Genomic DNA, 22,715 nt, shown 5'->3' on the forward strand with positions numbered 1-22,715 from the left:
CAATTGAACCCATCGAAGAGATTGAAAGTAAAAGAAAACAAACCATTAAACCATTCTTTAAATAAATCATTCTTTAACTCGCCACCCTAATGCATTCTCTCAGCCTAAGTTAGTATCCCTAAAAACCTGAAAGAGAGTAAGGTTTTTAATGGAGTCTGTGTGATGAACACTGTTCAAGCCACATTTTCACATAAAGCATGAATAACGTTTGAGATATACTTTGCCTAAGGTAGGTAGAACATGCTTGCTCAAAATTTGACTTTCATGGTTGTCGTTTGAATTTGTCAAGGCTGTGCATAGTTACATTTACATAAACAAGGTCATTTATCTTCCATGTTTGCCTCTTTGGAGTGACAAAAACTGAAGATGAACCAGGTTAAACCTTTCACCATCAGAAGTGCTGCTTAACCTTTTCTGTTGTACCCTGCTCCATACTGCTCTGAACGTATTTTACATTTTTTTATGATTATTCACCTAATTCAGCATTGTTATATGTGGAATGTAATACTATATTTCTCTAAAAGATCAAGTAATTGGGACTATTTATGGCAAATAATTCGTTAATCTTAGAATAGTGTGTTTTGACAGGTCATTTCCTCAACTAGGATATTTTACAGCCTATTCTGCCTTTTAAAACTTGGAGAAAAACCAAAATAACATATTTCATGTTTTAAGCAAAAGAAAAATCCTATCTCCTTTTGATTTTTAGCAACTATATAATGAAGCGTATATATGCAATATTTTAATGTACAACCTAAATCAATGACGTAAATCATTCATAACCAATAAAAAAGAAATACAGTTCTTTTAATTTGAAAATATTTTTAAATTGTCTTTCAAATACACAAAGCGTGCATATTTTTATGCTTTACATACAAATTTCATAGTCATTTTTATATTACAAGGAATAATGTTGTCCATAACTGTTTTTGGCACAGTTTCCTACTTACACAACTTTTAAGATACCATATCTACATGATATGTGCAGTAGCTTTGAGCCTCAGCATGATGAGTTAAACAGAAAAGGAGGAGAGGATGTGCCATATTTCTGACTTCCTGTAGTCTTTGTTTTTTTTTTCCTTGTCCTTTTTTTTCATGTCAACTTTCAAGATATCCTATGATTTAAGGTCATACTTATAGTCAGTTTAATTTAGTTAGCTATATTTTGTTTTAAAAAATTGGTAAGAATTACAAACTTTTTTGTAAATATACATCTCTTTATGACTTGCTAGCTACCTATAAAACCTGCAGGCTGCTCTAAAAAATAATACTTTGATTTGATTTGCATTTTTATTGCTAATCGAATGAAAAAGGAACAATTTTTATAGTCACTTCTGTTTTACTGGATTCAGTTCAACAATATGGGCTAACAGTTGGTTCAAAGAAGTTCTGCTGAGGGAAGGGATCTGCATACAAATTGATCAAGACATATGGTTAAAATGTCTTTAAAAGGTTCATAATTGCTGTACCGTTCTGGCGTCATGTCTACATAGTGTTGATGAGGTATTTGACTAGCATTTGTTTGACAGAAGTTAGCAGCAAAATATACATTATCTCCTCTGTTATTTATCATTGTCTAAAAACAAATTTATTTGCAAAAATATCCTGATAAAGCTAAAGACTGTGAAGATGCTACTTTATTCTGGATTCATTGAAACAGAGTTTGTATAAGCACAGAATCGTTCTGCCTGATACTCTAAACTCGTAGCTGCATAGACTCACTGATTTTAGTGAGCTGACCGAAGAACCTGATTTTCAGCAGGTGTGTGTGAGGTGGCCAGTTATACAAGGACTCGAAGACTGTCCCATAGCTGTGCTTATCAATTGCTATATTTAGACCTCATTTCATTCATGCGACGTCCACAGGAGAGCTCTGGGAAGAGCTAAGAGAGACCTGGTGGGAGGCACCCAAGCCCTGAAGGCTGAGGGTGTGAGGAGGGTAGAGATCTCCTGCCCAGGCTACTCCTGCAGCATGATGGGTTGCTCCTGGAGTTTCTGTGGTAGGAGAGATGTTCGTCCTGTGAAGAGTGAGACTTCACTTTTTTCTGAACAGAACTATTCTGTATGTTACAATGGTACCTCAGATTAATCAACTGCTATTTGCACAATGGTGAGTGATCTAGGATTATTAAGCTTCTAGTGTTTGATCTGTTTCCTATTTAAGTAAATGGCAAAACTTCCAATGACTCCAATGAGAATAAGATTAAGCTGTTACTGTATTTCATATGTTTGCCTAATAAAATTGTTTGTGGTTCTAGCAAATATTTCCAGTGCTTATTTCAAATACTGAAATGCCAGCTCTGTTCACGACAACTCTAAAGTTGGGTTTTATCTATTTTGTGTATTTATATTTTGTGTATAGTGGATGAACTGAGACATTTCCAGTTTTCAGGGCAAAGCATTTCAGAGCATCCTGCAAAAAAGGGATGTTTGATGAAAAGGTGAAAGAGCTGGAAAAAGTAACCCCAATATTAGCTTATATAACTCATTAGAGTGACAAGTCTACAACTTTTTTTTAGTATCTTAATATAGAGAGCAGTAAAAAAATCTTTTATGCATTTGGGCCTCTTCTGATTTATGAGGAGTTAGAGGGTATTTGTGATACTGTAACAAACTGGCAATTTTTGTCTGAAAAACAGAAGCCTTTCTGTAGATTTCTGGTCCTTTAGGACGCTAGTAAGCCCTGAGGACTTTTTGAAACAGATAGCTTATTACACTAGCCAGGTAGAAAGCAAGTGAGAGAGACTGTGTTAATGGAGAGGATCTAGTTCACAGGCAAAACAGTTCTGAAATAGGAACCTTGGAGAGCCTAGTCTAGGGAAAACATGGAGAGTTTACTTCATTAAGAAAAAAGCCAGAATGAGTGAGATTTTCATTCCATACCTATGAGTTTGTTTTGGAGGAAGTTGGGAAATACACTTTCTGTTGATCAGACACTGAAAGTTTGGACTTTTAAAATGAATCATCCTTGTTCCATGCTTTATGCCACTATCAGGGGACTATAGATCAGGCCCTGTTCTCCAAAGGGAAATGTGTTTAAGCAGTTCTTACTGTGATGAAACGTTTTGTCACGCACAGGTATGATGCAGAATTTCTGCTTGTTTCTTGTAGTAAACTCCAAGTAAATTTATACAGCAGAATTGATATTGAATATGGAACTAGAAGAGATGATTGCAGCTTTCTGTTGCATGGGTCATAAATTTAGGTGAAATAATACACACCTGTGTTTTGGTGGTGGCTTGCCACCTAGGATGAGCCATATGGTTAGATAAGTGTTATGGAACAAACTAGGTGGCATGCTACAGCTGAGATCTAAGCAGGCCCTTCACTTCACAGCTTTGTATGCCATATGCTACAAAATGCTGCATTTTGTTGCATTACATCCTGATCAGATGTATTTATAGAAGCAATTTTAAAAGCCTGATGCTGTACACATTAGAATGCTGTATGTGCAAAATCTTGTAAGGCTAGGTTAAACAGTGTGAGATACTAGATTCCACTGAACAAAATTATCATACTGTAGGTCGCATTTGCATTAAATATGGTAGGTTTAGCTTATATAATTAAATAATATTTTTAATAAGCTTTGTTTAGAATAATCTAAATGTCGTTTCCTGATCTAAGTATGAAAAAAACAAAACAAGTAAACACAAAAAAACCCCATCCAGATAATCCAGCATTTGAAATAGCTACTGAATTTATTTCAAGTATAGGAAATACTCGTAAGCATATTATTTCCTTCGATATTAGTTAGAGGCAACAAAAAATTTAGCTGTTTAGCTTCAGCAGCTGGTCAAGTTATTGTTCCCTGGCTATGTAATTTATGTGGTCTTCATCAATGGAACAATAATGCCTGTGTGTGTTGTTCAAGAATTTATCATTTTGGTATTTCTATGAGGAAGGGAAGATATATTTCCTGTTTACAAATAAAAACAGTTTGAGACACAGAAAACGTACATGATTTGCCAAAAGTAGCACAGGGTGTTGGTACAGCTGATTCACAGTAATTTTTTGAATTGTTGTAGCTGAGTCCTGTTTTGTAGCTCTGAATTCTAATTATTCAACACTGGGCCACTGTCTGCACCCACAGCAACCACTCCAGCTGGCTTGTGCTAGAAATTATAAATGGCCTCTCTTGTAAGTATAACAAAATTAGTCTGCAAGATCTACAACATGATTGACTGACTGCGTTTTGCCAGTGCCTGGTATTCCAGTTCATTAAGCAGGCTCCTAAATCATGACACTTTAAAAATAACAACAGGGAAGGGAGGTAGTTGTTTCTTTGGGGAGTGAAACATTTAGGATTATTTCACTCAGTTAGGACTTAGCACAAAACACAAAATATTGTAGCATTAAGGGAGGGACTGCGAAAGATATCAGCATGGCTAAACAGAGTGTCTTTTTCTGTGGGCACTCATGTAACCCGTTCAGTGTGAAAAATCAAATCCCTGTTAAGAATGGGGAGTTAAAGAAGATTTGAAGCTTAATATTTTTATTTGTGGAATGAATTCTGTTTTAGAGTGTTATCAGTGAAAGACCTGAAATGCTAAATCACCATTAAACTAACGCAGTCCAACATTATCAGGCCTAATGATAGGCTGCCATATCAAATGGCATATCAGATTTCTGGCCAAGCAGAAATGTTTTTCCTGCCCGCTGCAAATGCGTGGGGTACCTCCACCGTAGTGCACCTTTTTGGATCAGGAATACTTTTTTGAAACAAATTTCCTGATCATTGCCTGCTCTACTGTTGTTTAATTCTTATTACAGAATGGGTTGTGGAGCCCAAGAAATGAATTCCTTTTGAGCGGAACTGAGCTGGGAGATGTGTTTCGGGAGTTCCACCCTTGGAATGCGTTCACATGGTTAGTGGGCCTTCAGTCCGCAGGACCGATCTAAAGCTAGTCCAAAGGAAAACCCCTGAAACACGTATGTTGGATCTTCCATACCAACTTTTCACTCTGAAAGGTCTGCTCCTAGGGCAGTGCATTGCTTGCTAACGTATGCACAGCCGAAGGCACAATATGAATTACCACAGCACAGTATATGGCATGAATAGATCTTTGATTGCCTGGGGCATTCTAAGTTATCTCCATGAACTTACAGTTTTCTGAAAGCAGGGTATTTTATACTAAGTACTTTACCCTGATATTTGATATATAGGTGAAATGGATTTGCATCTCTGAGATATAAATGTGCCTGTACAAGACTGTTGATTTGCCTCAGTCTGTGCCTAGAAAATTGGAATAAACAATGTCAGTTTCTACACAGCATATTTGCCGGGGAGATTGCAAAGCTATATTTGTAGTGTTTAAATATTATAGTATTTACTAAATAGTGTTGGTAAATATTTTAATGATTGTTTATCCCAGTTAAATTATGATAATTTTTTTTAAAGCATGAAAACAAATCCTAGTGAAGAAGCTCATTTTCCAAAAATGAGTTACTGATCTTATATATACACAGTTGACAGTTTCAAGACATTCAGATCCATTTTATTCAGCCAAGTAGGTTATAGTTTCAAACTATCAGGTCATACAACAACACATTTCTGTTTTTCTCTGACTTTTTAGGCCCATCATAGAAACTAGCAGTAGGGGTGGGTGGGAGGAGGAAGCTTTTTCTAGAAGTCTTGAAAGCCTCTTCAGAACAGTTAGACACTGGAAAACATGTTATATACTACAAAATGTGTACACCTCCGAGGGAACATGCATAATATAACAAGATTTTGCTGTAGGATTGGTATAATTTGGAGGTGTGCGGGATTCAAAATAAATATTTATATGAGGTTTCTGCCTGTGCATTAAAAAAATATCCTTAGCCTGTCTTTCTTTTCATGTGATTCCTGTTGATTTATTTAGATTTTCAATTTGTAGGGTCAAGTCAGCTATGATGTCCTTGTTACTGCACATCCAATAGAATGTGATTACTATCTCTTACTGATTAGCTTTTTACTTTAAGGGCTTTTTTTTTTTTTTTTGAAGTGTTTTAAGTGTAGCAGCTGTGAGTCGCCAGAATTCTTGCAGCTAAGAGAAGCCTGAAGGTGGTTTTCCAGGCAGCTTTCAAAATGAAACCTTCTGCCTGTTGATGTTGACAGTTTACTTGTAATGGAAAATGAGAGACTGAAGTTGACTGCAAAAAACTGAGACTTGACATTACATGGCATCTGACAGAGAATTTAAAGTTGCAGAGACTGTGACCCTCAGCCGCTATCGCAGTGCTAACTGGGAAGATGTTTTCACTAAGTGTTTCAGACGTGTCATAGGCTTCCTCAATACATGGTCTTAATTTTAGTTTAAGATGTAGTGTATATGCATGTCCATACACAGCATACAGTACAATATAGATACTCAAATCAGCTCAGGTAATAGAGGCAAAACATAGAGGCTAAACAGCACGAAACTTCGTCTGAGCTAATTGGCCCTGCTCCTGTGAGAGCTGAAAATAGGAGGAAAACGTCTGAAACTGTAATTTCAGTCACAGTAAAGAGTATTTTGCAATATTTTCCACTTTTAGGGAAGAAGTCATTGCTTTATTAACATAACTAGTAATGATATGCTTTATCACATCTTTGTAAGTTTTGGTGAACAAGGATTTATTTCACCAGTGCTAAATTGAAACTTCCTAAATAGGAACTAAGAAGTTAGAAGCTTATTGCGTTTTGAAATTCATCAAATTGTTAAAGATGAAAGGAGATGCAAGGTGCATATCAGTTTTCTTCCAGGGTTTACTTATTAATGCTTATTTTACTTTATCATTTTAAAGCTCTCCATGCTGTTTTATTTTTGAATAACCTCTTGTCTTAATTGAAACAGTCATATAATCAGAACAATAAGCTGTTCACTGGGGTGTCCTAATTAAGAGGATTTTCTTTTATTTCTAATTCGTGTTACTTGTAATGTTTATTGAATGGTATCTGAGTACTTCACAAATAATGTTATTCCTACAGTACATGGAAAAAATAGGGTATGCAGATAGGAAGGTGTATGATGTAATGCCATCTGTAAATGCAGTTGAAGCCTGGCAATTAGTTTAACAGCTGATTATCCTCAAAATGCCATAAATTCATAAGACATTACAGAAAATTAGCTCTTATGTCAGGAACTACAGACTCAAGAGCTGTGAAAAAATCGCAGGCAGCTATAACCCACGTTTCATTCCGAGTCCCTGGTTAGGTTGAAACAATGCAGTTCTTCCAGGTGGAAGAGGCACCCCATCTTTCCTTTGAGAGAGTAAAAGCTTTTGGAGCTAAAGGTAGAGAATCGAGGCCTCGTGTGTCTTGCTTACTGTTACATTAACCATCGGTTTGTGCAAGATACTCCTCTCTGAAAGGGTTATCTTTCTGCCAAAACTCCTACGTAGAGAATTTACTTTAAAATCAGGTTTGGCCGTCTGAAGGGACAAAAACTTTAGGATAGGTACAACAGTAGTTGCAGTAAAGCTGCATGCTACAGTGGTCGCTGTGCTGAGGTGACGAGATGACTGGATTGCGTTGTGTTAGCGCATTTACATATTTTGTCCTATACTTGCCCTGCTTCAGGAAATCCTCTTTGTTCTTTATAATGGTTTACTTAATACTGATTCCATTTTTTTCTTGATTTTTACAAGTCAGCCTCAAGAGTCTTTTCCCATAGCTGTCCTTATCCTTGTAAGAGAGAAACTTAGGGCTGAACCAACCAGTGTTTACTTTTGGAAGGGATGAGGTGTTGTCAAGCAGCGTTAGACAGTCAGTGATTTTTGATGCTTCTTGCTCGAGAAGGGACAACAGAGTTTCATAATTTGAACGCTGCTCTGCAAATATTTTAACAAAAAGTGGTTGTACCTGCCAAGTTAATTTTATCCTATCCCTATGCTTTTACAAGTTTTCACATATCCAGTTTTACGTAATGAATTCTTGGGAACTGGAAGATGTTTATTTTAATGAAATGTAGAAAAAGGCTGCTTCCAACAATGCTGGCTGAGGAGAAGAGAAGGTGATAAGTTTTCTGTTGTATATAATGTGTTTCTGGTCTGACAAGTTTGTGAAAATGCTTATGCAAAAAATGGAGAACCACATTTTCAGTTGGGGTAAATTGTACTGGCTCCATTAAAATGCTGATTACAAAAACTGAGAACCTGGCTCAGGAGGAGCAGACTTCTCCGTGACTTGCAATGTCTCTCTGAACGTCCAGTCATCTCCTCTTAGATTGAGTTACCTGCCTCTATACCTAGAAGGTAACATTTTATCAAGACACTTCAGATGAAAAATGTGTTACTGCAAGATTATAATTATTGGCAAAGATACCAAGACAGTAAAAAAAAAAAAAAAAAAAAAAAAAAAAGGCCAGGGAGTCAGATTTGTGAGATGAATTTTTAGATCTGAAGGAAACAAATACGTGAAGGTTAAATTAAATATAATTAGGTATAAATGGCATATTTGTTACTGAGGGTGTGTATGTGTGTGTGTGCGCGTGTGCATGTGTAGAGAGAATGAAGGGAGGCAGAGGAGAGAAGCTTCCTAAAGAGTGTCCTGTCAGTGACCACAGATAGGGCTTCCAGGGGGTAGAGGAGAACTGAACTCACGGAAATGACTGTGATTTCAGGTAGTTTTAGAGAACAGATGAAATTATACTTCTGTTATTCAACAGAGTTGCTGGGTCATCAGATCCAGGGTTCAGGAAGCATTGCATCTCCTTCAGCTGGTAGTAGTGGAGATTTAGACGAGTACGCTAGCATCCTGACAGTTCTGGGAAGAGCTGTATAAGAATTGTATAAAATAGGGGAAGATTTGCATTTTGACTATATCACAGGAATCTTATTTTATTCTTAAAATTATGATTGTTTTAGCATGGTTCTTTCAGCAGTGTTCTCAGTGATTTCTTTTGCATCGCGGTAATTGTCCTAACAATGACAAAAATTTTAAAGTGCTTACGGTACACAGCCAAGCAATATATAATTTAATGCAACTGTCACTGAAACACTGCATTACTGACCTGTTGTTTCAGTCTGAATGTGATGTTTATTTACCACCTTCATTACTGCAGTATTAGCATATAGAGAAGCTGTGCCGTATCATCATGTGCTTTCCTAACAGATGGCCACTAACTTCTTGAAGGCTTTCTTGCGCTTGTCTAAAATATTCCATATTGGCACAAAGCTTCTTTCCTCAGTGTTAAGTGTGATTGACTGGTTGAAATAAATTTCAGGTTTTGCACTGCAGCAACTCAGGCTTTGACTCTAATTTAGGGCAATAATCAAAGCCCGTTTTGCTAATGACGTGATGTGGAAAGATCCATTCGGTCACATAATCTCTGAAGAAACAGTTCTGGTCACAACAATAACTGAAGACTGCATTTGTGCCAGAGAGGGTGGAGAAGCATCCTTTGTACCTGCTCCACCATAATTGTCTTCTGCTAACATTTGGCCTTGGAATTTAAATTTTGCTTTCTTCCCTCGCTGAGGCTGTGAAAATGTCTCTAATTGTCTTTGTGCAAAACTGAGACCTCCTTTCCACTGTGGTTTATTTGTTTATTAACTGCCTGGCTCTTGGCACTAAGTTGTGTTCTGTGCTGTTACACTGAATGTACAGACGAGGAAGTCATCATTGAAGTATTTGTGGGGTCCATTTCATTCTTTATTTTTATGTATGATCTCCATATTTGATATCCATCTGTCCCAGGGAGTTCTGTTCATTGTATTTTCTCTCTCTCTCTTTTTCTCTCTCTCTATATCTCTCTTTCTTTTTTTAATACTAGGAAAATACATATTTGCACAATCTGCAAAGAGGAAAATACGGAGTTTTTGTCAGTATTGAATGGCTGTTATTTCAGGCATGAACATTTTCTTAAAGCCTCAAAAATAAGCTGGAAATCCATGTGTGTTGGTGCTGGGATTAAAAATTAGATAAAGGAAGGTTTTCTCTGTGTGATTCCATGTTTTGTTAACTGCAAATACAATGTATTTTCACTTCTCATTGCCACTGATGATCTGATTGGTATTGATTTGCCTCTCAGCTTTGGTAAAGGATATTTTGGCATTTTAAAATGCGAGCCTTTGTTTGGTTTCTATGTTTTACTGAATCCTAGCATCAAGCTTTGGTCTATTGTCTTATCTTTTGGTTATTATGCTCTTCTTTGAGTCTTGGCAAGCTGTGATTTCCTAAGTCTGTCATACCCCGAGAAGGAACATCCTCAATTCAAGTTATGGTGTTTGAGTACATGCCCCTTTATGGTTCCAAATAACACTTCCAATGGGCTTCTGTGATTCCCTATGCCATATTCAGTCGTCTTGAAGATAAATTTACGCCTCGCATCCAGAAGGTAATAATATAATCTGAAGAGATAAAACAGACCGTGCAGATTATGTGTAAGATTATTACAAAAAACTTTCTTCACTCTATAAAGAGAGTATACAACATACTTTCTGCTGTGCTGCAGTTTTCTTCATAGCTTTGGAAGTAATCCATATTGTTTTTTTAATTCTCATAATGGTTTTCTGATGCAGCCTCAATCACATGTGAATTCTTTTGGCAGCTGTGGTTCTTGCTTATTTTTTACTACTGTTATTCAGTCTGTTGTTGTTTGTGATTCTTTTCTACCGTCCGTTTGTTCCTAATGTTGCCTTTTGAAAGCTGAAGATTGTTGAAATTGATAACTGGCTATTCGATTTCTCTGTCTTGTTCCTGCCTGCTACCCACTCATCTATCAGCCTTTCAGACCAACAGGCATTTCCTCTGTGTTTTGTTCATCTGTTGCAGAGGCTCTGCTTGACTCTTTCTTTACAGTTGTGCCATTCTTTTTAGAAGTAAGAGAATAATTATTCTGTTGGACGTGATTAAATAATATGCAGTGAAGATTTATTTCCCTAGGTTAATATAGGAATAGTTTCATTAGCCCTATAGTAAAATAAGTTAGCATAATAAAATGACAGGTAACACCTCATTAGTGTTGACAGCATTCAAAATCCTAACGCTGAAAGGCAAATACTTTCTCAGTCGTTCTAAATTTTCACCTTTGGACAGAGACCAAGCATCAAAACTTTCATATAAAAAGTATTATTTGGAAAAGTTAGAAGAATGTCAAAAGAGTCATAATAAAAAAGTTTGGAATCCTAACTATGTACAGGTGCTGTTAGGTATCTATTATAATAATTTAACTGAGCATTTTGCTAACTTTCTTCTTCTAATTTCATTGTCTTTGAATGTAAGCAATGGTTAGGCTTATTATTCATCCATTGGAAAGACAAACTTTGCTCAGAGAGACTTGATCAAAATAGGTTTTAAACATAAATATTCAAATGCAACTCTTTCTAAGACATTTTATGCCTCTATAATTTCATTTCTTCAGTCATTAGGAAATGAACTTCTGTCCTGCCTAAACTGGGACCACTTTGCAATGTAAAAATGATCATATTTATAATGTTTTCATATTATGAATTTTCATATTTGCTCTTTAAAACGGGTACTTTTTGAGTCTTAGACACTAGGTATGGGAAAGTATTGTGCTCATTAATGATGGGAGGCAAAGAATGTTGCTGTATTTCTTTGTTTCTGGAGAACCAGTAATGGGCATAGGGTTAAATATGAAGCTATCCGGCCTGTAGAGTTTATAGACAAAATAGGAAGGTGAAATGGAGAAGTTTTGCATACCTTATGGTAAAAAAAGCCTAAGAAGGAGTTGTAGTTATCAAGGCAAGAGTCAAAGCAAGAGTTAATAGCTGAGGAAGTGGTTTTGGCCCTCTTTCAACAAGGCACATATTTTTCATATGCTTAAATTTTTTATTGAATAAATCAGAACCAGTTTTTGGAAGAAAAGAATAAGGCACATTTTCAGTGTTCTGGAAAAAAAAAAAAGTGGGCAAAATAGGTTTTTACCTGGCTATGTTAGAAGAACAGGGAGAAATCAAATATAAAATATGTACTTCTTAACTATTGCAAAATCTTCTGGGAATTATTATTTCTCAGGTACCATTAATTGTATTTCCTGTGCCTTTGAATACAGTTACTTGCCAGTCTGGACAAATCTCTCTAGAAAAGGGATCACAAAACGAGCTTACTTTATTCTTGTCATCTTATTGCTAAGTAGGTCATTTGCAATTTCTGGGAAGAAGGACAACATAAACCTAAAGAAAAACACTTCATATATGAAGAGCTTGAAAGAAATGAATCCTGGCAGTTGCTTCTAATGTCTTTAATAAAATGTATCTTTCATGTTTCAATGGCTTATGAGTCTTAATCCTCATGATTCTTTTAACCTAATAATTGTGAACAGCTTGTGATTGACCATTATAAAACTAATGTCTTCCAGCAATAACAACATCACTGTAGACTTAGACTACAGTGCGAATCCTGCCAAAAAGAATTACACTTTCTGCCCTATCCGTTGGATCATCATTATATATTTGGGAATATCTTCCCTTTTTTCCCTCCTGCTCCCAAGAGACCAAAAGCCTCAGAACAATTGCAAGCATTGTGATGAAGCCTAAAAGCTTATTTTTAGCAAGGTTTTATTGTACTGTGTATGCACCCTCCCACTGATCTTGAATGGGAATTTCCCACATAGAAGCACTGCATTGAGGTATTTCAGTGTACAACTGTAACATTGATTCTGCTGACACAACATTTTTTTTAACCTAGATTAAAATTGTTCCTAGTTTTCTGGCTAAATCACATAGCTTAGTATTTATTAATGTCTGTTATGTCCTTCTTTTCAGTATTTGTATTAGGAACAGTTTTGGTTACACATCCAGGCAGCCCTGGTGCAGTCTTAAATGAGTCTTCATATCTGTGTTGCAGGCGTCTTAATCCTTTAAAAAATGTAAAATATTTTTGCTTTTATTGTAACAATTGTAGGGATTGAATGCATGTGTGTGGAATTTAGCAATCAGTTGCAGCTCATCTAAGAATTGTAATAAATTTACCTATTCAGCTAGAGGTGGTGCTTTAAACTTTAGATCCTTTCACTTTTTGAGGGGAGAGGGGATCAAACCTCCATTTTCACCCACTTCCCCAGCAGACGCATACATGTAAGGATTGGTGTTTTGTCATGTGTAAAGATTATAAATGGAGAACTGTTTGCTGTGTTAATCCAAGAGAACTGTGTTTTGTAGTAAGAAATTAGTTAAGAGGTGGTACAAATTTGTGTTGGGTCAGGGAGACCATTCTGTTTGAAAGAAGAAGAGCAGCTCTTTTCTGAAGAGAGTTCGTTCGTTAGTTGCCCACTTGCGTTTTTCAAGGGATACAGCACTCCTTCACCCATTCCAGTGCAGGCCAGTGGTATTAACAGGTCAATCCTGTAAATGGAAGGTGGAGTAATAACTTCTGCCCAAGTTCATGTCTCAAGCCAAGCAGAAATAAATAATTTGGGCTCTTTTGGGCTCATCTTTTTTGTGATGGTTTAAATTATTTTTCAAGTGTAGCTTTTTTTTCTTTAATGGAAATGGAGGTGTATCTTAACGACGTGACCTCAGGAGCCAGGACAGAGGCTAAAACTTCCCAAGAGCTTTGGCCAAATTGAACTTCGTTGCTGCAGGGATGTATGGCTGAGGCCCATCAGGGCTGGATGTCTCCTTAGTAGAGAGGATGAAGGGGGTGGAACAGAGCTCCCGAGAGCCAGGCGTGCCGCTTCGAGGGGCGGCACTAGTACTTCTGAAAAGGCACTGCTGATATACCTTGAGTTCTTCTCCATCTGCAACAGAGATGGAAGAGGTGTTTTTCAATAATTCTGGTATAGACAGCTGGCCTTGGTTGTTTGCTGTTGTAGGCAGCTGCTAAAACCATTGGCTAGTTCTTGAAGAAAAGCAGCATCTGTGACAAGAGATATGCAATGGGATCCTAGGAGTCAGCAGTGCTGGCATAACACTTTTCATTTTGCAATGAGATGGCAGTGACATTGTTTCTGTCACCTGCTTACATGTGGCATTAAAATGGTTTAATGTAGAAGACAGCAATTACAAAGTCTTCTGTGGAATTCTTGCCCAGGGAACCAAATTAAAATTGGTACTTAATTTTCATGTGCGTTTTTGAAGGTGGGTTACCAGAGATTAATGCCTTTATTGTAATAAGTTCAGAAAGTATTTAGTTGTTGCTGCAGATACAAATGAACAGAAGTTAACAGAAACGATTGTTCATGAGTGTGTGGGGAGATAGTGAGATGTCTTTGTCTCAGCTGGAGTACAGTGGTTTGGGATAAATTGAGGAGTTTCAAGATCTTAAAACAGAGAACCTGTTCAGAGAGTTCACAACCTTTTTCAGAAACCTGTGGTCAATATGAGTGGTATTATGCACTTAATATGCTGGGAAAAATACTGAAAGTTTATGGAAGGAAGTACCTTTGGAAGAGAAGATGTCTGACTAGCTTATATTCTAGCCCTAAGAAATCTGCAGCGTTGTTTTCTAAATGGGTTTTATTCGCCAGTTTTTCTTTAATCACTGTTATTCTCTCATCTTCTCAGTCTCTACCAGAGGTGAAATTCTGACCTAATTAAAGTTAATAGGAGATAACTGTTGAAATGGGAGTATTCAGAATTTTGCCCATACTGTTTAGATGTTTTTACTTCAAATATGAAAATAATTAGGGTGTGAGAGCTGACTGTGGTAGCAAGGCTAGACAGGCAAAGCCATGAAAAGAGGATGACAACAAATAATAAGGTATAAAGAAGGTTATTTTTTAAAATGAAAGATGAGTTAAATTTAGAAGAGCAAATAATATTTTAATAATAATCCAAATCTAAGAAATTTCAGTGAGTCAACTTGTTTCCTCCCTTACATGTAAAAAATGTTCAGGGATTAGTGCACTAAATAGCTGGGCAAAATTATCGTGAGTTATATTCTGGGCTGTATCTAGGCAGGTGAGGTGTAGCAGGGATTGTAATCAGGCCGACTAGGCATTTTTTCTAGAAGGACCTGCCTATTGTTCAAGGTGACTATATACAAACTGAAGAATGCATAGGAGATGATAAATGAAAATTAATCAGAGATGAGGTGAATATTTCCTTACTCTGGCATGGTTTTAGAAGTTAGACGTATGTATAACCTGCACCATCAATAAACAAAATGATCCAGAGGAACCTGCGGTTTCATAGAGGCTGCAGTGATCAGTGGCGTTGATCAGTTGGCTTGAATTTCCTCCAGTGAGGAAAAAATGAACAATCAGTATGTTATTTACCTATGAGTTTACCCTATGAGGTTATTCTTTCTGCAGCATGACCGCTAATGTCATCTAGAAGGACCAGCTTTGGCTGAGTCCTACAAAATAGGTATTAAAACAACGTCTCAGAACTCGAAGATTTAAAGTGAATCAACTTCCTTTTTTTGTTTTTAATAGATTTTCTTCTAGTTTTGATTTTATATTTCCTCAAATGGCAAATTATTTGCTTAAGGCATTTTGTAAAGTGTGTCTTGTCCTCAGGGCCAAATTATTTTTCACAGGACAAAAAGTTGTCAGTTTCCAAAATAGTATTATGTGCGGTCATAATAACTCATTTTATAAATTGCAGCTGTCTTTGATGTTCATACTGCCATCCTTTAAAGTATAAATTGATTTTAAGAATAATTTGGTGAGTTTTATTTTTAATTAATAGTCTGTGAATATCAACCACATCTCTGAATTTTTGTTTCCAGTGGTAGATTTATATTAGTGATTAATAATAATATATAATCTTTACTATTACTTTTTTCTTCTGTTAGGTATGTGATTAGACAAGTTCATTATTTCTCAAAAAGACATACATGATAAATATTCAATAAACCTTTGGAAATAATTCTCCCTAATTCTTTTTCTTCCCCCTTCCCCCCCCAGTCTGCTCCCAGTTCTCAAGAGGAGTCTTTGCAATTTTTGGATTCTATGACAAGAAATCTGTAAATACCATAACATCGTTCTGTGGGACTCTTCATGTCTCCTTCATAACTCCCAGCTTCCCAACAGATGGAACACATCCGTTTGTCATTCAGATGAGACCTGACCTCAAGGGAGCTCTTCTTAGCTTGATTGAATACTATCAGTGGACCAAGTTTGCATATTTGTACGACAGTGACAGAGGTGAGATATGGTATTTTTTGTCTGTATGCTGTTTGATACATGTATCTCACTGAAATGCTGAATGAGTATTAGAAAAGTGAGCAAAGAGAGGAACACTTACTTACAGCAAGTATAAACTTAAAAATTTAGAAATGGGTTTTTAGGAAAGGATACAAAATTGTTTAAATGAGAGTCAAGTTATTGAAGTATACATTACTAGAATTACAGGCATGTACTAAAAGGGAATGATGAAAGATTACTTACATTTTGGAAAACAGTTCCCATGGAAAGTTTATTTTTAAAAAGAATTATTTAAGGAGAAAAAGAACTTGTCTTAGCAGTTTTTCTCTCTTTTTTTTTTTTTTATGCAACATGTTGCTCATCAATCACACTGAGCTTTTGACTTGCATGCCAACTATTTAAAATTACAGGATCAAACACATACATCAGTAAGCCTACTCTTTTTATCAAACACCTAGTTTTTATGCCACCTCTACAAGTGACTGCCTGTATTCTCTGTTACAGCTTTTGAGTTGTTAAACTAATTGCCCAATTATTGGAAGCCTCCAGATACCACCTGCTCAGAGTTCCAGTTATATTTCAGGAGAGTTAAGGAACATCAAGGGTTCAACTGGCAAAGATTCAGTGCACAAAAATGCAAAATCCATAGTTGGCGACCAAGCGAACAAGAATCTTGGATGCAATCCCTGCTCCTTTGGAGGCAGTCTTTGATAGATACTCAAGTTCCCGTATCTACCCTTCCCTCTGTTGAGCTTGAATTTTTGTTAATAAACCAAAACGTGCCATCTGTAAGCTACTCACTCCAGAGTACAACCTTCACAAGTCCTATACCTATGGCTATGGTAATAATAATATAACAACTTATAAACTGGGAAAAATCACTTGCAAATTGTGGTGTTTTAAATAGTTTTCTAGAAGTAAAAACTGTTCTATTTTGGTTTGTTGGAATTCCATAATTTTCATTCCGTTTTCAGTTTCTTCTTACCTATTGTTGGCTATTTTAGTCTTCTCCTGTTTCCTTTAAAAAAGACTATTTTGTGGCTCGTCCACGTGTTCATTGATCAGGGCTGAATGCTAAATGCACGTTAAATGGTGAGATAGTACTGGCTTTAAGGGAAGGCTAATTTTGTATTACCACACCATAGTTTGAGTAATAGGGTGACACTGGCTCCTCTGCCTTCTGATACCATTGAATACATTATGCTATTGAAAAGCTGAAGGGACCTCCTTAAAGCAATTCTCCATCAATAGTCTAAGCCCCAAAGTTAGAAAAAGTAATGCTGGTATGCAGCCTCCAACAGTAGCTCTGATGTCATGTATAACAATGAACCTAATCTTGGTTCTCTGCCAGATGTTTTTCAAATTCACATTAGAATCAGAAACGTTGCCTGCCTTTTTAGAACGGACAGATGTGAAGCTAGTTGCTTGGCCACTACTCCATCAATCAGCTAGCAGTGCGAACTGCAGTGTGTGTGTGAGCTGCACTTGATTTATATTTAGGAAATACTGAAAAAAACCCTAGTTCTTCCCATGAGCTGCACTGACTGAATCTGGCTGGGAGTAGCAGCATGAAATGGTTATTGATAGGTGCCCTTTGGTTGTGCCTTTTTTTCTTGTTTGTTTTGCAAGGCACCCCAGTGATAACAGGCTCCAAGGCGTGAAACTCTTAGCATTATGCTGAGTAAATGTTTGCTCCTTAGTGCTCCCACTGACTGCACAAGGTTAACCAGCACAGTCAAGCAGTGTGTAGTCAGCCACACTGAGGACATCGGACCCTGAATACACAGGGTCCGCATTTCCTCTAAATATTTTGCGTAAGTGTTTATGTAGTGACAGTAGCATGTCTTTAAGGAATGTTACATAGTTTTAAAAAGCTTCCTTTTTCATGAGTGAGGGGAAAAAAAGAGACTTACTCTTCATGGAAGCTGAGAAGGCTAATAGGAATTACAATTTGATGACTTACTCCAAAAGAATCATTTATTGCTAGTTGTAAGGCTCCTCTGTGGTTAGGGGCTGACTGGGTGAAGCGTGGGGCAATTTCATATCTCATTCCTGTCTGTAAGAAGTCAGGCCATTCAATATATGCATGTCCAAGCTATTACTGGCTTAATATGTCAGTTGCTGTTGTATAACATGAATTAGCCTCATTTACCTTTCTCGCCTTCTGTGTGTTGCCTATATTAAACAGTGAGTTTTGCAAAAGGTGATGACACTATTCTGCAACAAAATTGCTAATTCACTTGCCTCTATTCAGTCCTCCTTTTCAAAGCTTGCTGAATTAACAGTTTGTCTTGTCATAACCACTAGCGGTTCAGGCACATGAAGTTCCCAAGCAGAAGCGTTCTGCTCTAAAAAAGGAACTGGAGTTGCTAGAGTTTTCCCCACTGGAGAGTCCAGCTTCCTTTACCGCTACCCCAGTGATTCCAAATCCACAGAGGTGTTGCGGTGAATGCTTTTTTTCGTTCTTCTGCGCTGTGATGCTGTCAGAGTAAACTCAGTTATGTGAGGGGGACAAATCTCCCACCAATAAAAGGTAAGGGATCGAGGCAGCCATTTGACATCTCTGCAGAGGGCACCCAAAAAAAGGGAGTCCCCAGGAAAAGTGGGAGATTAGAGGGGAAAAGTATAGAAAGCCTTTGCGATGGATAGTATTAACATTAATAGTCTCTATTAACTTATGTCTAATTGAGATTCCATTCGTCTCAGAGGAAATACATAAAAGCAGATGGCAGGACCTGAAATCTGCTAAATGAGACCTGGAGCAATGATTCAGATTTATGTTTAATATTTTGGTCTGACCATTTTATTTTCCTTATTTGTTTTTTTGGAAGGGGGAAGAAGCAGCATTGTTAAACACAAAAACAAAATGCAAACTAAAGAGGCAATAATATGTCCTGCAAAATATATTGGATCTTTTCTAGGGTCTCAGCTATTGAACAGTTGCAGCACATCTAAATGAAGCTAAGCAAACATTAAAGTATAATGAAGGATTGTAACATTTAGCTTATTTAAATGAAAAAAGGGATTGCAAAACACAACCCTTATCAGACTAAGCCACCACGCTAGCCTGGTGCACATGTACTCATTCATATATGCAGGAATCCTCCCCGTTTATCTTTAACATGTTATAAATAGTTTATATCTACCCTTGGACTGTAGTTATCTAGTATTTCAAAGTAAATACGCATTTCATGAAATAGAAAATTTCCTATCAGTCTTTTTTATAAGCAACATAGAAATCCACAACTGCTTGAGATAATCATTGAATTTATGCTTTTGGAAACCTGCCATTTTCTTCCTTTGCTGGTGACCAATCTTGTATGTCATTACGCTTTTCACTGGTAAAGTTGAATTGCTAAACAATCTTAATTTCATGGAGCATTTACAAATTATGAGACAAATAAATTCTTAGTGTTTTCTTTCTACGTTTATGGGCATAGCCAGTCTTATTTCTCATGAGAGTTATACGTGAAGCTTCCTGTATGTACCAAGTCAGAAATCTGACTCAAAGAAATGATTTCTTTTGTTCTGTGGTTTCAGGAGAGATGAACTATGCAAAAATACCAATTGGCTTGTGAGAAATGATCTAATATTTTTTTATAATATTATCTGCTATCTTCAAAATTGCTCTCTCTAGAATTCTCTGGAAGGAATTTAAACATAATGGCTCTCATTCCTGTAATGCTGGAAATTGTTAAAATGGTATTTGTTGCATGGCAGGAATTCATTTCCAGCAGTAATTTTCATGTTTCTGTAGTCTATTATTTACTCCTTGAAAGGAAAAACCAGTCAAGTAAAATCTTCACTAATTTTACAATATATTGTAGGCAGTTGCAGCTGTGTAGACATTACAGCTTCCTGGCAGGAATATACCAAAAGGATAAAACGAAAGCAAGCTTCTGTAGACTGCTTGTAGGTGTTAGCATTGAGCCTGCTTATCTGTATGGAAGAACATATTTCAGCACATCTTCTTTTCACAATCAGGGATATGATTGTAGGCAAAAGAAATAATTGGCCAGTTAGCACCACTGCAGAAAATGGGAATTTTGCCAGGGACCTCAGTGGGATCAGAATCAGAGTTTAGGTACCTTACTGTTCAAGCACTGGGAACAGAAACAGTTCAATAATGTTTAGTAAGAAACAACTGATCCTGTTACTGTAATTGGATCTTTCTTTCTCCTCCTAAAAGGCCTCTTTCCAGTGTATACTATTCCAGCAATGGGTTAGTGAAGCTTACAAAATCCCCTTCTGAAGAAAGCTGAAGCAAAACCAGAAGGTTGTCCTAATAAGGCTCTATCTTGATTCCTTGCAGTGATTTAAATTGCAGTTTCACACAGTAAGAACAGGATTGGGCCCACATACATCTTCGTTTCTGAGGAGTCCTAACAATGTGTGACAGGTCAAACAAGTCATGGTGAAATCTTAAGTAAATAATCTCAAGTCAGGTGCTGGAAACTTTTTATTGCTAAAGCTTTATCAGTCATAACTTCTTTTTCCTCTGTGCCTCACTAGGCTTATCAACGTTGCAAGCTGTACTGGATTCTGCAGCTGAAAAGAAATGGCAAGTGACTGCTATCAATGTAGGAAATATTAACAATGACAGAAAAGATGAAACTTACCGTTCATTATTTCAAGATCTAGAGGTAAAAAAGGAAAGGCGAGTGATTTTGGACTGCGAGCGAGATAAAGTCAACGACATTGTTGATCAGGTTTGCTATTCTCCATTTTTAAGTGACAGCAGTTGGCTGTGTTCTATAAGTAATCATAATGAGTTTATTTCCATTGATCCTATTTTTGTGATCATTTTGCATTATTTGGATGTGACAGATACATATTGATGACCGCATATATATTGGGCAGAAAGAGTTTAAAAATCTTGTAGTCTTTCTCTCTGCACAAAGGCAGATAATTGAATCTGATCATCTCATTTTTTTTCTATCCTGATCATAAAAAAATACCTCTAGTTACAACCTGTCAAGATATTATACTGTCTCGCATAGAGTTCACATGCTACTGTATATAGCGCATTATAAATAGTTACAGCTAGGCTTTGCTCTCATTACAGTTATAAAGTGTTTTCTACTCCTGACACTTTTCCTAAGAACCTTTTTCATATTGTAAAGCTTGCTGTCAGCCCCTCTCTTAGTTTTCATGTTTCAAGCTGCTTGTTAGTCTTAATTGTCTTCAGATCTCTTTTCAGTTTGCCTTCCTCATAAAATGTGTTACCCAGCCTTGAATACTCTTTGCCATAGCTGAGGCCTCTGGAGCTTCAAGCAGAGTAGGAAGATGTCTTTTCTCCAACTCTCCTTTATTATAACTTTATAATAATAAACTTATTTTCCAAAATGATTTTTTTTGCAACAGCATCACACTGTTCTCATTCGAATTCTTGTGTTGCTTATTATAATCTCCAGATCCTTTTCTTCAGTGCTACTGTCTATTTTCCATACTGTCTTTGTATCTTATTTCCTCTTTTCATGCCTACAGAGCACAGCAGAAAGTTAAGAGGATAGCTCCATGCTAGCTGGAGCATGACCGCGTGAGACAATGCAGCATCTGTAGGGCTATATGAGCTGTGTGTAGATAGGTTAGTCAGGTATTGGTTTGAAGGTTTTTTTGAAGGGCTTGTTATTTTGGTCTTTGATATGAAGGTCGTTATGGTTTGGAGAAGAAGTTCTTCCTTTAAGAGATTGTAATGATTTTATATAGGACAAAAGCCTTATTAAAGTCAAGATATGTTGTGTCCACGGTTCCCTCATTATCTATTAAGCTAGTACTAATGTCAGAGAAAGGAAAGAAATTGCTTTGGCATATTTTGATTTTGACAAGCCTGTACTAACTGTGTATCATCTTATTATCCTCTAGATGCTTTTGAATTACATACATGATATTCATTATAATCTCCTCTCTGATCTGAAAGTTCGGCTGACTGTCGCAAGTTTCTTCACCTTCTCCTTTTACCACTTCTTAAAGACAGGAACTCGTTTTAAACTTTAGTTACTCTCCATTTTTACTATCCTTATTTGTTTAGTAATAGACCTATTACTTCCTTTGGCTTCCTCTATTTCTGTTGCGTCTCTAGAATGTTTTTTCTGTCCTTATTGCCCATTGATAACATCTACCTTGTTTTGAGTCTTACACTTTCTCATTTTACCCCACAGACCTGTGCAACTCATGGATAAACTTTTGTTTCTGCTATTTTGATTTCCGAGTCATCCAAGAACTCTTGATAGCTGTGGATCTGTCAGCCTGGTCATTTAATATAATTCCAAACAAAAATCTAGAATAGCTGTTTCTCTATTAATTTTATCTGTCTCCTGAAATGAAACATTATCCTGAACAATTTCTTGGCTTGTGAGTATTCCTTGAGTGTGTCCTTCTGATTTTCCTTTCGAACAGCAGAATGCATACTTCAAGTCGCTCTTTGCTACCAGATTTATTTTTTAAATAATTCTTTTAATTCCTGACTAAAAAGAGCCTAATCAATTTTCTTTTCTTTTCTTTTTTTTTTTCCATGAAGGTGCCTGAAGTAGACCCTTTGTGGTAGTGTCCCATTTCTTTTTCTATTTATTTTTACTGAGAGACATGCAACAGGCTTTCTGTTGAACAAGTTTGTTCTTGAATGCTGAAGTATTCTTGATGTATAAAGCAGCAACCGCTTTTTTTTCTTCCTTAATTTCCATTCTTGAACAGGCCTTT

The 22,715-nt window shown here is 36.7% G+C and overlaps 1 protein-coding gene across 4 annotated transcripts in view; it reads left to right on the forward strand.

The window, feature by feature from the left end:
- The window catches only part of GRIA2 (glutamate ionotropic receptor AMPA type subunit 2), a 91,150-nt gene that overhangs the window by 24,472 nt on the left and 43,963 nt on the right, over nucleotides 1–22,715 (forward strand). For all 4 annotated transcript variants that reach the window (XR_011141005.1, XM_068942387.1, XM_068942388.1 and 1 more), the window contains exons 3-4: nucleotides 15,777–16,016; nucleotides 20,529–20,725. Coding sequence is in view for 3 of the 4 variants with exons in the window: in XM_068942387.1 (XP_068798488.1) it covers nucleotides 15,777–16,016; nucleotides 20,529–20,725 (437 nt within the window). In the remaining variant the exon portion in view is untranslated. The remainder of the gene's footprint in view (nucleotides 1–15,776; nucleotides 16,017–20,528; nucleotides 20,726–22,715) is intronic.

Source organism: Struthio camelus, chromosome 4 (genome assembly GCF_040807025.1).
Source record: "Struthio camelus isolate bStrCam1 chromosome 4, bStrCam1.hap1, whole genome shotgun sequence".
In the NCBI taxonomy this organism is placed as follows: domain Eukaryota; kingdom Metazoa; phylum Chordata; class Aves; order Struthioniformes; family Struthionidae; genus Struthio; species Struthio camelus.